Source organism: Ammodytes marinus (assembly GCF_949987685.1).
Source record: "Ammodytes marinus genome assembly, chromosome: 3".
Taxonomy (NCBI): Eukaryota; Metazoa; Chordata; class Actinopteri; order Uranoscopiformes; family Ammodytidae; genus Ammodytes; species Ammodytes marinus.
Window position 1 is genome coordinate 33,587,189 of NC_137232.1, and position 15,318 is coordinate 33,602,506.

Consider the following 15,318-nt stretch of genomic DNA (forward strand, 5'->3'; position numbering starts at 1 on the left):
ATGCTCCAGTAGAATGCGTATCACCCCCTCCACGCTGTCTGCCTCCACAGGCTTCCTGGCGAACAGCAGCAGATACTGCAGAGCGTCTGTGGGGCTCGAGGCTTTACAGAGGTCGATGTGCAGCGCCGCAGACTTACTGGGTTTAGACAGACGAAGCTTCTTAGCCGGAGCTTCCTCTTGGGGAATCTGAGCAGTGGAGGAAGAGATAGAATTCAATACGTATATATATGTCTGTGTGTGTGTGTGTGTGTGTGTGTGTGTGTGTGTGTGTGTGTGTGTGTGTGTGTGTGTGTGTGTGTGTCTGTGTCTGTGTCTGTGTCTGTCTGTTTATCTATATCTATCTATCAGTGGACACAGAGAAAGAACTCAATACATATTTCTACAAAAATATATCTATAATGCAAACATCTGTCTGTCTGTCTGTCTATCTATCTGACAGTGGACACACAAGACAGAACTCGATAAATATTTCTGTCTGTCTGTCTGTCTGTCTAGCCACCTGTCTGTCATATTGACGAGTTAATCTTTGAGTGAGTGAATGAATTTGACCACGCATTCCTTTAGCCTCATATGAAAACCTAATGTTAGTAAAACTATCAAATTACAAAACAAAACAACTACAATGAAATATTTACATTAATCAAACGAAAACAAGTTAATTTCTTAAAAAACTATAGACTTAGGGACGTTGCTACTAGACCCCTTTTACTGTTGATCTGCTGTGCCCCAGTAAAAAAGATAACCTACACCCTTAATTCACTGCACAAAATCTGAACATTTCATACACACAGCAGGCATTCTGACACTTTTATGGGGGGCGCTGTACCCCAGTGATCAACTAAACAAAGAAAATGACATCGTTTTAAACGGTACTTTGCTTTAAAAGTTATTCAACTGTCTGTTTGTTTACCTGTGCATCATGTAGGCTACTTATCGGCCTGACACCTGACATAGTGACATTTACTTTGAAAGGCTGAAATAATAGACTATGTAACGGGAAAATGAGTAGCAGGCATTGCAATTAAAAGCCACATAAACTCATTTAATGTCATCAATTCTCATTATGCAGTAGGTTGTTTATGTCATATATCGGGACAGAAAGGACAGTTGGTGGATACTGTTGTTGTAGCGCTAACGTCACTTTGCGTTAAAATTGACATGACAATTTTAACTGACATTTACTTTGATACATAATAACGTAGCAAGCATTACAGTTACGAACCACATACCCGCTTTCATTTATCTAGGTTATTTCATAGGTTACACATTATACAGTAATTTGTCCAGAAACAACCGATAGTGGCTACTGTTGTTGTAGCATTAGCATTAACTGGCTAGCTTCCCATTTCAGCATCTCTTTAAACTTTCTTCTTCGCTGGATTATAAGTCTGCAGCGGTAATAGAGGGTTTCACGTGCTCACCTGAACGACTCTGGTAAATTCCTCGTAAACACGTTTCTTCAGGTGCGCTGCCATGATGAAGGAAAGAGAGATATAACGCTTCTTTCCTCTTCAGCAACAGCAAAAGCACCACCGTGGAATTGTCCCCACACGCTCTCCGTAGCTACGGCAAGAAAAGTGAAACGCGTTTTGTTAAATGACGCTATGGCCCTGACGCACTCGCCACATAGCCTAACAGGAGCCTTATGAATGTTCCCCAGACAGTAATGCTACTATACAGTGGTGGTGACACACTTTAGCCTATTTTGTTTGGATAAAATATGACCTGTTTAAAGTAAAAAATAATAATAAAAAGGAATAAAATGTATGTAAATGAAAATTAACATGTAGGCCTCTTTGAGTTTTATTTATTTATTTGAACAAGGCTTCAAAATATCTGTAAACACTTAAAGGTGCAACGAGGAACTTTCAGTTTGTTTAAATTCTTACACCCCCTTTGGACAAAAGCTGGAGTGTTTAATACGCCTGCTGGTCTAGTTTGCTGTTACAAGTCATTTATGATCATCAGAGGGAAAATAAGACTGTTCTCTGAGACGTTTGATAACTAGGAGAAAGATGAGTTGTCTTGACGACCAAACAGTAACAATAAATTCTAAGACTGATGATGTATTTCCTAAAAAAAAAAAAAAACATTATTTTTATTTAAATTTTCACAGCATGAACATACAGTCTAGTCCAGTAATATAGTATAGAGTACAGTCTTACATGAAAGCATTGAAAAAAAAAAATTAAAAAGAAAAATTAAATAAAAATGTGCGTATCCTTTTCTAACTTTACATAATTTAGTATATTATATTGCAATGGGTGCAATATATATATATAACGTATTTAAAGAAAAATAAATTCTACAAGCTCATGAACAGCATTATCCACGATTAAAAGCAATTCTCTGATAGACGTTTAAAATAAACTATACACAGGAGGAAGTTGTTCACTGCTAAAAAAAAAATCAGTAAGATTTTCACACATCGAAGGTACGTCTGTCTGCAAAACCTGATATGTTTTCAGAACACACTTTTCTGCCTCACAGGACCTGTGGAATGTGCACACACACACACACACACACTGAACAGATCAAATCTCATCTTTTGTTTTATTCAAGTTTTTCCAGTTTTGTTCTAATTTCTGATCAAAATAAACAGTACATTGTTGCCTATATGCATTTGCAAACCTCCATATCAATTATAAAAAAATAAGAGGGGGTAGGACTAGAACAGTTTCTTAACTTCTTCCTATCCCTTTTGAACATGAACTATGTTATTTGAGTTATGTATTTGTTTGTTTTTAATTTATTTATTTCCTTTTTTACTGCTCAATCGTTTTATTTTTGTTTGTATTATTACTATTTTTTAACCATGTTCAATAAAGACTTAAAAAAAATTAAAAAAAATATCTGCCAACCGTATTTGTTTCCTGACAAAATCATGCATCAACCAATAAAAAATAAAAATGTGTTTGTTTTAGTTTTTATGGTTAATTTCAATTGTCACTCAAAGTTGTTGTTTCAGGTTTCCAATTTTTTGTATGAAAACAAATCAAATATAAAATCATCATCAATATTTTTTTTTCCGGCTTTCTGTAAAGACATTGAGCCTGTCACCACACAATAACAAAATACATAGACAAGACATTGACCTACATTTTTATTTTTTATTTTTTTGCTTCGCTTCATGATCAAATGTGACGTTTGTTCTTTAAGGCCAAAACCTAAATTATAACACACATGTTTACATATGTGGGTTCTATGTGGATTTGTGGAAATGAACATTGCCATGAAGCAGATAAATCTACTGTGGCTCTGAGGGTCAAAAACACGAAAACATAACAGAAAACACAACGAGCACTGGGGGGCGCCTTTAGCTCAGTTGGTAAGGCGTCCCCCTCCCGGGCCGGGCCGGGCCCAGCAGACCCGGGTTCGATTCCCACCCGCGGTCGTTCTCTGCATGTCACTCCCCTCTCTGCCCCATTTCACCTCTGTCTCTCTGCACTATCAAATAAAGCATAAAAATGCCCAAATAATATCTAAAAAAAAAAATAAAAAAAAACATAACGAGCACTGTGTTCCAAATACTTTCCACTATTTAGAATGGTAGAAAAAAGATTCAGGATGTCCAGATTCTTGTGGTCGAATTAGCATGCTTTAAAATACCCGGATGTCCACCACATCCGTCCGAGATTTTAAGTGTTGAAAACAGCATCCTATTTGGGCGATTCTGACCCACAATCCAATGCACATCGGAAGTGGCGTCACATGGACGTAGGCTCCAAATGAAAACAACCGGGGATGCAACGGATATAAAAGCAAGAGGCAAGATCAAGGCGCAATGTTATTATGAAAAAAAAAAAAAAAAGTAAGCCCCAATTGTAGCATACTGCATCCTAACTAGATATTTTTATGGTCAGATGTAGTATGTAGAATAGAGAAAAAGATTTGGAACACAGGGACCATAATATCAACATAAAGACCTCGAGGGCCACCGTAGAGAACAGATAAAAGCAAAAAACAGTTAATCTATGACATCTCAATACCAGCTGAAGACATTTTATTCTTCTTGCGATCTCCTTTCCACGTGAAAAATCCCACGACCATCACCATGACCGGTAGAGCCACGCAGAGCATAATGCGGCTAACGGGCAGCTCCACCTCACAGTCCGCGGCGGTCACTGAAGGATTGTGGGTAAACTGGGGATTATTCATCACAAACGTAGATGTGAAGTCCACAGATGTGACGCTGGTCTTTTCTCGTGTGGTCACCTGTGTAATGAGAAATATTACATAAATATTTTATGTCTCCTGACTGAAATGTGAGATTCCTGAAATGCTTATTCAACAACCTTTCAGACAGGCTACACCTCTTCTATTGTCTTATACTTGAGCCTCCACCCTCCCCCTGTTGTGTTTATCCCTGCGTTCCAAATCTCATACTCTTTCTTTTTACTACACTACATTCTAAAGTACAGAAGCGTTTTAGGGCCACAGGAGAGAGAAAAAATTCAGAAAAAAAAAAGTTTTTTTCATTATGTCGAGATATGTCGAGAATAAAGACGAATACTCCAAAATGCTATTGGAGTTAGTGGGGCATTTATGTATTTTCAGCATACTACAATTGACTTGCATTGTATTGGGACATCCTAAATCTTTTTCTGGCATACTAAATAGTAGGGAAGTATGGGGATTGGAACGCAGAGGAAGCCTCTATTGTTTGATTAAATACTCTGCTTGTTTAATACAGTCTTAATATCTCATTATTCTCGTGTGGTCACCTGACAGCTCCACTTCCTGTTGTGGTCGTTTGGCTGAAGCGTCGTGACCAGAGTGATGTTGCAGCGAGATTGACCAATCGGCTCGAACCTGAGAAACAGAGAAATACGTCACACAGATCAGCACTAGGTCATGGTTTAGACATTATTATTATTTTTTTTTTTTAAGATATTTTTTTGGGCATTTTTATGCTTTATTGATAGTGCAGAGAGACAGAGGTGAAATGGGGCAGAGAGGGGAGTGACATGCAGAGGACGACCGCGGGTGGGAATCGAACCCGTGTCTGCTGCTGGGCCCGGCCCGGGGGGGGACGCCCTACCGACTGAGCTAAGGGCGCCCCCGGTTTAGACATTATTTTAAGTTTTTTTGGTTTGAGTGTCCTTTAAATCTTTTAACAATTCTTTCCATAGAGTGACAATGTGCTTGTGATGGTGAGGAGATATTCACTGATTTGGACAAAAAAATTAATTATTGCTGACTACACCTTTAAAAATAAGTTTAGATTTTTGCATATACCTGTGTTCTGGCAGCATGGCACCTTGCTGTAATGCCTGTTGTCCACTTCTTCAGTTGAGTGTGTGTTTGCGTTCCAAAAATAAAAGTATTTAAAAAAAACCTAATAATTCCCCCACAGTTCAAATGCAGCATTGACAATGTCTCACCTGTTTTCTGGCAGTACGTTCCCCTCCCCATCGGCCCAGCTGAGGTTGAACACGGAGTTGTAGGACTTGCAGCTTCCAGCGTCGTAGTAAGTGAACAGCACACAGCTCAGGCTCAGCTTCCCGCCCGGCTGCAGCTCGGTGACCGGAGACCACGAGGTAATGGTGAGCAGGGACAGGTAGACGTCTGTGATGCCTGAACCATTCTCCAGACACACGTAGGAGCCCGCGTCATCTACCTGAAGATAAGATAAGATAAGATAAGATAAGATAAGATAAGATAACTTAAGATAACATAATAGAATAGAATAGAATAGAATAGAAAATAATCTTTATTGTCATTGCACAACAGGTATACAATGAAATTGCAGTGCTTCTTCGGCCTGTGCATAATAAGTATAAAAAAAAAGGAAAACAGTAATAAGTTAATTAATTAAATAGCAAAGAATAAAAGGATAGAAACATAGCAATATATACTTTGTTTATCCAGCATAGCACGAGATAAGATAAGATAAGATAAGATAAGATAAGATAAGATAAGATAAGATAAGATAAGATAAGATAAGATAAGATAAGATAAGATAAGATAAGATAAGATAAGATAAGAGAATAGAATAGAATAGAATAGAATAGAATAGAATAGAATAGAATAGAATAGAATAGAATAGAATAGAATAGAATAGAATAGAATCTTTATTGTCATTGCACAACAGGTATACAATGAAATTGCAGTGCTTCTTCGGCCTGTGCATAATAAATATAAAAAAAAAGGAAAACAGTAATAAGTTAATTAATTAAATAGCAAAGAATAAAAGGAGAAACATAGCAATATATACTTTGTTTATCCAGCATAGCACGAGATAAGATAAGATAAGATAAGATAAGGATGTTTTTAGGCACTTTTTCATGCTTTATTGACAGTGCAGAGAGACAGAGGTGAATTGGGAAATAGGAGAGCGTGTAATCAACCTTAAGATAAGATAAGATAGGACAACTTCATCGTCAATTTCTGCAATATGTGCCAGACATAAGCTACTACAGAGGAATCGAAAATTCGTTGTCCATTACATTAGGCCGACATGAAATGGAAATTTTTTGTCATTCTGGAACATAAAAACAAAAAATTCGACTTAATTCTCAAAGAGCATAATAAAAAAAAATAGTTTTTATTCTCTACCAATACTCTTGCATAAAAAACATAATGAGAAAAGCCTAAATAAGCCTACGGAAAACATAAATATACAGTTATATTTCTACCTTGAGGTCCTTGATATGTATGTATATGTGACTTTTTTTTTTAAAGGTGCAGTGTGTAATATGACATCATCAAGAAAGTTCTACAAAGTTCTAGAATGCAACGCTCCCTGGGTAACCCCAACCGTTTCGAATGATAACAGAAGCTACAGTGGCCTTCAAGGACAAGAACAATTCTAAATTCTAAACAATGCACCTGATGACATTCCAACTATGACACTTTCAAGATGGCGGCACTAGGCCTTGGTCCAAAATATGCAGAAATATGGACATATATGAGACCCTTTCTAAGGGAAAAAAAAATTATTCAAACATTTTTTTTCAGCTATTATGCACTATGTTTAATGTACTTATGGATATTATAATTACTTTCTACAAAATCTGCTAGGAAATAAAACCCAAAATTCTACACACTGCAGGTTTAAAGAGAAAAAAAAAAGAAAAAAAGAGAGAAAAGCCATAAACACATAAAACAAATAGTACATTTCTACCTTGAGGTCCTTGAAGCTGATGGAGCAGTTTGGATTGAGGACCATGCGTCTGTGTTTGTCTGACTGGGTGCTGACCCGCCCGGCCGTCACCTCCTCTGTGTACCGGACCTGTCCTCCTCTGAAGAAGGTCCACGAGACAGAGGAGCAGTCACCGGACAGGACGTTAGTGCACGGCAGCACAGCAACCCCTCCCAGTCTGCTGTACACAAACACTGTGTCCTTATCTCCACACACACCTACAGAGACAGACAGACAGACAGACAGACACACACACACACACACACACACACACACACAAGGCAGGTTACAGTTGAATTGACCAAAATGTTGTTTTCATTTTTTTATGTTGTGTTTGTGTTCTGTAAAAAAAAATTAAATAAAAAAAAAAATTAAGGGGGTGCCCTTAGCTCAGTTGGTAGGGCGTCCCCCCCATGGGCCTCGGCCAGCAGCAGACCCGGGTTCGATTCCAGCCCGTGGTCGTTCTCTGCATGTCACTCCCCTCTCTGCCCTATTTCAACTCTGTCTCTACACTGTCAATAAAGCATAAAAATGCCAAAAAAATATCTTAAAAAAAAATTAAATAAAAAATAAATTGACCAAAATGTATCATAAATCAGACAATTAACAACACAGCTACTCCTCCCAGTCTGCTGTACACACTAACACGGTGTCCTTATCTCCACACACACCTACTGTAGAGAGATACACATGCAAGTTACAGTTAAATTGATCAAAATGTATCATAAATCAGACAATTAACAACATAGGAACAAGTCCTTCTGTAAAGAATGGTTATGTAGGGGGCGGGGGACCAAATCTGCCAAAAGGTCCCAAACCCCCCTAGAAAAAATTCCCAATTTGAAAACTAATTTCCTGTCACACAGACATTAACTAAACAGTAAAACTAGAACCACTTATAATAACAATTGGCAATTTAAATGTTCCTATATTTATTATTAAATTGGATAATGATTAAGGTTGACTCTTCTGTCATACCTTTGCAGCAGAGTAGAAATTCTCCATAAACATTTTTTTCTCATAACCGGGATCTTAACAGGTTAAACCCCACAGTTTTTTATTTGTCCAATTTGAAGAAATTAATCTCCGACATTTTAACTAAAACGGTCAAATTCTCTGATATGGAGGAAGAACCTATTCGTTACAAGATAATCTGACCTTTCTGATATTGTGACAAGACAGCTCAGATCCAAACATATTTTACTTACAGCTTGTAACCCCTTATTTTCTGAATACATGCCCCCTATTAACTAAATTAAAATAAGCACATATTATAGAAATGAATTTATTTAGCTTGTATCCCCTTAATTTGAACTATCTAATAATATGAGTACATCTGTTAACGGAATTTAATTTGCCTTATGATTGTATAATATTTTAATGCTCAAACAGCTTTCTGCCCGTTGAACTTTGTCCCAGTAAACTTAAAGAACTCCAAAGAGTTTTGCTAAACTTGCATTTAGGACAACATCTGCTGATTACTTGTTGTTTAGCCTTGAAGAAGAAAACTGCCTACTAAAGAATTTGGCACATACAGAGGTATGACGCATTCATGTGCACAGTTGTTGAGAGTTGATGGGGAAGCTCTGGAGGAGTAAAAAGACTCCCTAAGTTGACCTGCTGATATGAGTTTCTGGGAATATCTGCCTAATTAAAAAAATGTTTCTGCTTTCGCCAGCAAAACTCAATGACCTGGACACACAAACCTGATGTTTTCGCACACACCATGTTCATGCATAAAGCCTGTACACACTGTTCAGCTCTTGGTCTCAATCATGATGCCACACTGAGCTGTGACGTAGATCGAACCCTTGCATTTGCTGTTGCAAGTAAAAACTTCACCTGATTTCAAACCTGCCTTGACTCAAATTATTTTATTACAAACACTTGGGTTGTTTAATGATAAGAATTCCTTTAACAACATCCCTTCCTCCCATCGACTAAATAACATCCAGCCCTAATCATAGAAATTAATTTACCTGCTATCAGCAAAAAGATGGTTGTATAGGATGAACACACAGTCGCAAACAGACAAGGTTTAGTCAAATAAACACCTAAATGTACATGTTGGACCTTTGATTTATACTAGTATGAAAGAAGACATGTTATGGATGCAAAATAGACAAAAATCGCAAAATGAATTTACCTGTAATCAGCAGACAGGTGAATAGCAGTTTCTTAAAGTCCTTCATATCTGATTTCATCTCTGCAAACCCTTCAGTGGTCTCTGTGCGTCTGCTGTCTCTGTGTGTCTCTGAGTGACTGTCATCGCTTCCTGTGTTACACTCAGGTTAGCAGGACACATGTTTACTGCTGTGATAGGTTGACATAAGGGATGTATCAAAACAACATAGTAATATAATATGGTTGAAGAAGGACAATTTTTTATTTGAGGACAAATTCCCTCAGTGAGAGTGGATCAGATAAATTATGTGGATGGATGGATGGATGGATGGATGGATGGATGGATGGATGGATGGAAGGATGGATGGATGGATGGATGGATGGATGGATGGATGGATGGATGGATAGATAGATAGATAGATAGATAGATAGATAGATAGATAGATAGATAGATAGATAGATAGATAGATAGATAGATAGATAGATAGATAGATAGATAGATAGATAGATAGATAGATAGATAGATAGATAGATAGATAGATAGATAGATAGATAGATAGATAGATAACTCTTTTCAGATGATTTAAAATAACAGAATGATTTTGTGGATTTGGGTTTACAGGGACCTTTAAAGTACCTGAAACTATTTAGTTTGTCTACTCAACATCTCTGTGTAAAAATGAAATTAAACAATGAAATTATCTTAGAAACTAAACAATGTTTAAAATATACAGTAATTAATTACAACAACAATAATAATAATCATAGTCATTGTAAATAAATAAATAAACAAACAAACAAACAAACAAACAAACAAACAAACAAATAAATAAATAAATAAATAAATAAATAAATAAATAAAATAATAATACTTAATGAAAAATAAGAATAATAAGAAAATGATGATAAGATCCTGAGGGACCTACGAAAAAAATACAAATAATATATAAATATATATAATGTAAAAGGTTATAGGTGCAATAAGCAAAGCGCTTCAACCTGCACCTTTTCGGTCAGTACTTTTAAGCAATGTCAACGTAATAATAAGGATGACAACTTTTTCTTTATTTCTTTTTCTTTAGTGTTTTTTACTCATGCAATGTTGTGTTGTGTTTGATTTTTTTTTTGTATTTCTTGTCTGTTTATGTGAGGGAGGGGGGAGGTGGGAGGGGGGAGGTGGGTGGGGGTTGTGTGTGTTTTGTATGTGTTAATTAAAAAAATTCGTAGGCCTACGTAAAAAAACTGTAAAACCACTAAAATAAAAGTTAAAAAAAAAAAATAATAAAAAAATAATCACAAACAAACTCTTCAGGCCCGTGTGAGTTTCCTTCCTGGATTCAGAGAATTGACAGGTGTGACCCGACAGAGTTGTTACCAAGACGACAATGTTTCACAATCTAGACTTCCTCTGAAAACAAAAGATGGACAAATGCTTCACACCTAGGAGCACGGCTGAATGTCAACCCGGCTGCTGACGATCTCTACTGTTCACACCTTCAGCACATGCAGTTTACTAGAAATAAGGCAAATAGAAAGGAATAGCATTAAAGACATAGGCTAGGCTACCTTACACGTATGGGCTAAAGCTCCGGAAAAAATTAAGATATCAGTCTGGATTTTTCTTAAATCTTCATCTATCTGTCTGTCTGTCTGTCTGTCCGTCCATCCATCCATCCATCTATCCATCCATCTATCTATCTATCTATCTATCCATCTATCTATCTAGTATATTTATCAATCCAAAAAGATATTGTCATTTAAGTTAGGTAAGCTTTACAGTACAATTTTGGTTTAGATGGCTATGGGCTATACTCTGGGTCTTATGACACAATAAGTATTTTTGAACCAATCACAGCAGTTCTCTCTCCGAATGTTCTAGAAAAACAATGACAGTTGGTATGGAGACCTTTAGATACGGCCACGCCCCCACACGGTCCTGTCAAACTGGACAGTGAAAACGTTTTCAATATTTACAAATAAATAAATTCAATAAATTTTTTTCTAACACCGACTTAAAAATCATAAATTGATTTTTTGCTTTTTCAGACCAAGTCTCTAGAGGCTTGAACTGTAGGTTGTATCAGATGCTTAGCTGACACAGCAGCACAGCTCATAGGACACACACACACACGCACACACACGCACGCACACACGCACACACACCAGGGTATTTTCCATAGTTTGTTTTCGTTTTGACCCTGATAACAGAGGAAGTGGTCTGAGGTGGCAAGACACCCGGCCTTGTTCTTTGCTTTTCTGCTGACAAGCTTTTCTGCACTTTCTTTTCTTTTGTTTTTTTTGTTGACCTGTTTCTTATAATCTAGGTTGAGGACTTCCCAAAGCTGCGTAGGCTATATACAGCCGCGAAAAAAGTGAAGAGACCAGTCTGGATTTTTCTTCAATCTTCATCTCTACATTACTTCATGGAAATGCTCTTTAATGACAAAATTTTTATTGTGAATTTGGTAGAAATGTTGTCAGTAGTTTATATTATAAAACCAAAATGTTCATTCTGCTCAAACATCTGCCTGTAAATAGTAAAACGAGATACACTGAATATTTGGAGCGGTCTCTTAATTTTTTCCACGGCTGTATATGACACAGTTCTCACCACAATAGGTTACTTCTACTTCAACTGAATTATTTGAAATCAAGCTGTGTACAGGAAAGGAAAAGCTACATAACATCAACAAACTCTAACGTTCTGTGGCTTTACAGATGAGTCCAACTTCACACCTCTGTACACTGAACATAACACTTTCTTGACTATTATGACGGATGAGAACATGTGGGATAAATTTGCCTTGTTTCTCTCTCTCTCTCTCTCTCCCTCCCTCTCTCTCCCTCCCTCTCCCTCTGCTCTTTAATGAAAATATTTTTATTGTGAATTTGGTAGAAATATTGTCAGTAGTTTATTGAATAAAACCAAAATGTTCATTCTATTCAAACATATGCCTGTAAATAGTAAAACGAGAGACACTGAATATTTGGAGCGGTCTCTTAATTTTTTCCAGAGCTGTATATTGCTATTAGTCCAGTTCACTCTGTCCACAAGGAACCGGACTATCTGCCCTTTTACAATCCTTTAGGCTGGTTCTCCTGTGCATATAACATTAACATTGTAGACTAACACTTTGGTCACCTGTGGCTGTCATTTGAATGTGAAATATGAATCCATAGAGCCCTAGTCCCTTATACGGTTTAAACCTGCAGTGTGTAGAATTTTGGGTTGTATTTCCTAGCAGATTTTGTAGAAAGTAATTATAATATCCATAAGTACATTTAATTTAGTGCATAATAGCTGAAAAATAATTTTTTAATATATTTTTTTCCCTTAGAAAGGGTCTCATATATGTCCATATTTCTGCATATTTTGGACCAAGGCCTAGTGGCGCCATCTTGAAAGTGTCATTGGAATGTCATCAGGTGCATTGTTTAAAATTTAGAATTGTTCTTGTCCTTGAAGGCCACTGTAGCTCCTGTTATTATTCTAAAGGGGTGGGGCTACCCAGGGAGCGTTGCATTCTAGAACTTTCTATAACTTACTTGATGATGTCATATTACACACTGCACCTTTAAAATTAAGTTAAAAAGCTTACAAAATGCTTTTTAACTTCATTTTAAACCATAAGACCTTTGAAATGCATTATACACAGAACCTTTACTGATACCTTGTGGCCAAAATGTACAAAACCAAAAAAACATATTTCCACATCAATGTATAAAGGAGAGACACGGCAGGCACAAACATTGCTTTTCAAGCACTGGTTAAAATTACAGGAGGATTTGTTCAAATGTTTATTGTCCGCCGGAAATGCATTTTTAAGACCTGTATGTAGTATGTTTGGATTTATGAAAAGAGCAAAGGCTGTATCCAAAATCTGTTCTGTAAAAACTTTGGAAACTTATAAGTTGTGCATATTTATTCAAACATTTCAACAACAAAAAAAATTGTAATACAAAAAAAAAAGTTTTTCTTCTAAGTAATCAACTGGCAATTCTGAATCAGCAAAAAATTACAATTGGCAGGTTAGATTATTTTGTCTAAATTACAATCAGTGCACCCCTATTATTTTTTCTACAATTATTACTGCACACACTAGGATATGATATTAATTGAGAATTTCAAATGAGACCAAGATGACAGGCTAAAAGGTAATTAGAGCGAAATGCATGGGTTAAGGTTATGCAAATTTTCGATCATACTTTGTGTGCTACTGAATTTATTTTTGTGCTACTGATATCTTCAAGTTAAAAATGTTACCCTATTCACCGTGCAGTGTCTAGCCCTTTAAAAATGTATGAAAAAACTAAAGTAACACGATTTATCAAAATAATATCTAATCCGCCATCTCCCAGAAACAGTATATTTACAGTAACCACAGTTTTCCTGTCACCACCAAGTGAAGACCAGATAGATTTTAGTTTTTTAAAGAGATTAAAATCTACTCATTATTAGATAGAGATTGTCACATTTGCATATTAAATCAGACATAAACCAAAAAATTGCAATGACATTTTTATATCTAAGTATAACTAATTCTATATCTAAAAACAAATTAAGTAACGTGATTGATCAAATCTTTTCTGGGGACCACCATGTGAAGACCAGTCTGGAGAAGCAATTATTGGTTGTTGCAAATTTGCACATTTATTCAAATATTTCTGAGTACAAAAATACTTGTTTTAACGTCATAGTGCTGTTTTAAAAGGTAACACCAATGCTTTCTATGATGTATGGCAACCCTTTCTTGATTATCTTCCTAATGATCTTGCTGAGCTCTTGCAGAAAGGACGCCCACACCTTGTTTTCACAAATAAATAGTTTGTATAATCTCTTTCTTTGACATGACTCCACTGTAAACAATGCTTATATGATCCAAATATGTATTGATGTCACCTTTATATCTCATTACTCTTTTGTAACTTGACAAGATCTGTGCTGTGTTGTTTGTTTGATAACAGAAAATCAATAAAACATAATTGGAAAAAGAAAATACTTGTTTTAATGTCAGTAATCAACTGGTGGAGTCTCATGATGATATCTCAATGTTAAAAGTAATATCCTATTTCCAATATATATAAAAAAAAAAAAACCTAAACTAATGTAATTGATCAAAATGTACAGTTTGCAAATCACCACCAAGTGAAGGCCAGATTTAAAAAATAAATAAAAAATTGCTAAAACTTTTATTAATTTTAATATCTAAGTATAATCTATATTTATATCTAAAAAAAATCTAATTGATGGTTATTCAAACAATCCTAAAACAAAAATACTTGCTATAATGTCAGTAATCAACTGTCAAAGTCTCATAATGATATCTATAAGTTAAAAATGTTTACCCTATTGACCTGCACCAGTGTCTCGTTTTAAAATATTTAGAAAAAAAAAAAACTAAGCAATTGTAATTGACCAAATGTTTCAGGATATTCACTGTGCATCCCTGGCTCTGTATGTCCATCTTCACACACACACACACACACACACACACACACACACACACACACACACACACACACACACACACACACACACACACACACACACACACACACACACACACACACACACACACACACACACACACACACACACACACACACACACACACACACACACACACACACACACACACACACACACACACACACACACACACACACACACACACACACACACACACACACACACACACACACACACACACACACACACACACACACACACACACACACACACACACACCACACACACCACACACACACACACACACCATGTTATCTAAGTGAAATATAGAGCTTATCTTAAATAATCACTATTAGTTAGATAATGCCAAACTTGCATATTTATTAAAATATTTCTGAAAACAAAAATACTATAGTTTTTAATGTCAGTAATTTTAATAATGCTATTTACAAGTTAAAAATGTTACCCTATTCACCTACAGTTTCTCACCTTAAAATATATATATATATAAAAAAATAATAATAATAATATAATTGATCAAAATGTACAGTTTCCCTGTCACCAACATGTAAAGACCAGA

General features: G+C 36.0%; 1 protein-coding gene across 1 annotated transcript in view; it reads right to left on the reverse strand.

The window, feature by feature from the left end:
• ints4 (integrator complex subunit 4) overlaps positions 1–1,553 on the reverse strand; it is a 23,668-nt gene extending 22,115 nt beyond the window's left edge. The window contains 2 exon segments of the mRNA XM_080053897.1: positions 1–186; positions 1,422–1,553. The exon segment at positions 1–186 is cut by the window's left edge and continues 9 nt beyond it. Of these exon segments, the coding sequence (XP_079910023.1) occupies positions 1–186; positions 1,422–1,475 (240 nt within the window). The 5' untranslated portion in view covers positions 1,476–1,553.
• Between the last annotated feature and the right edge of the window lie 13,765 nt (positions 1,554–15,318).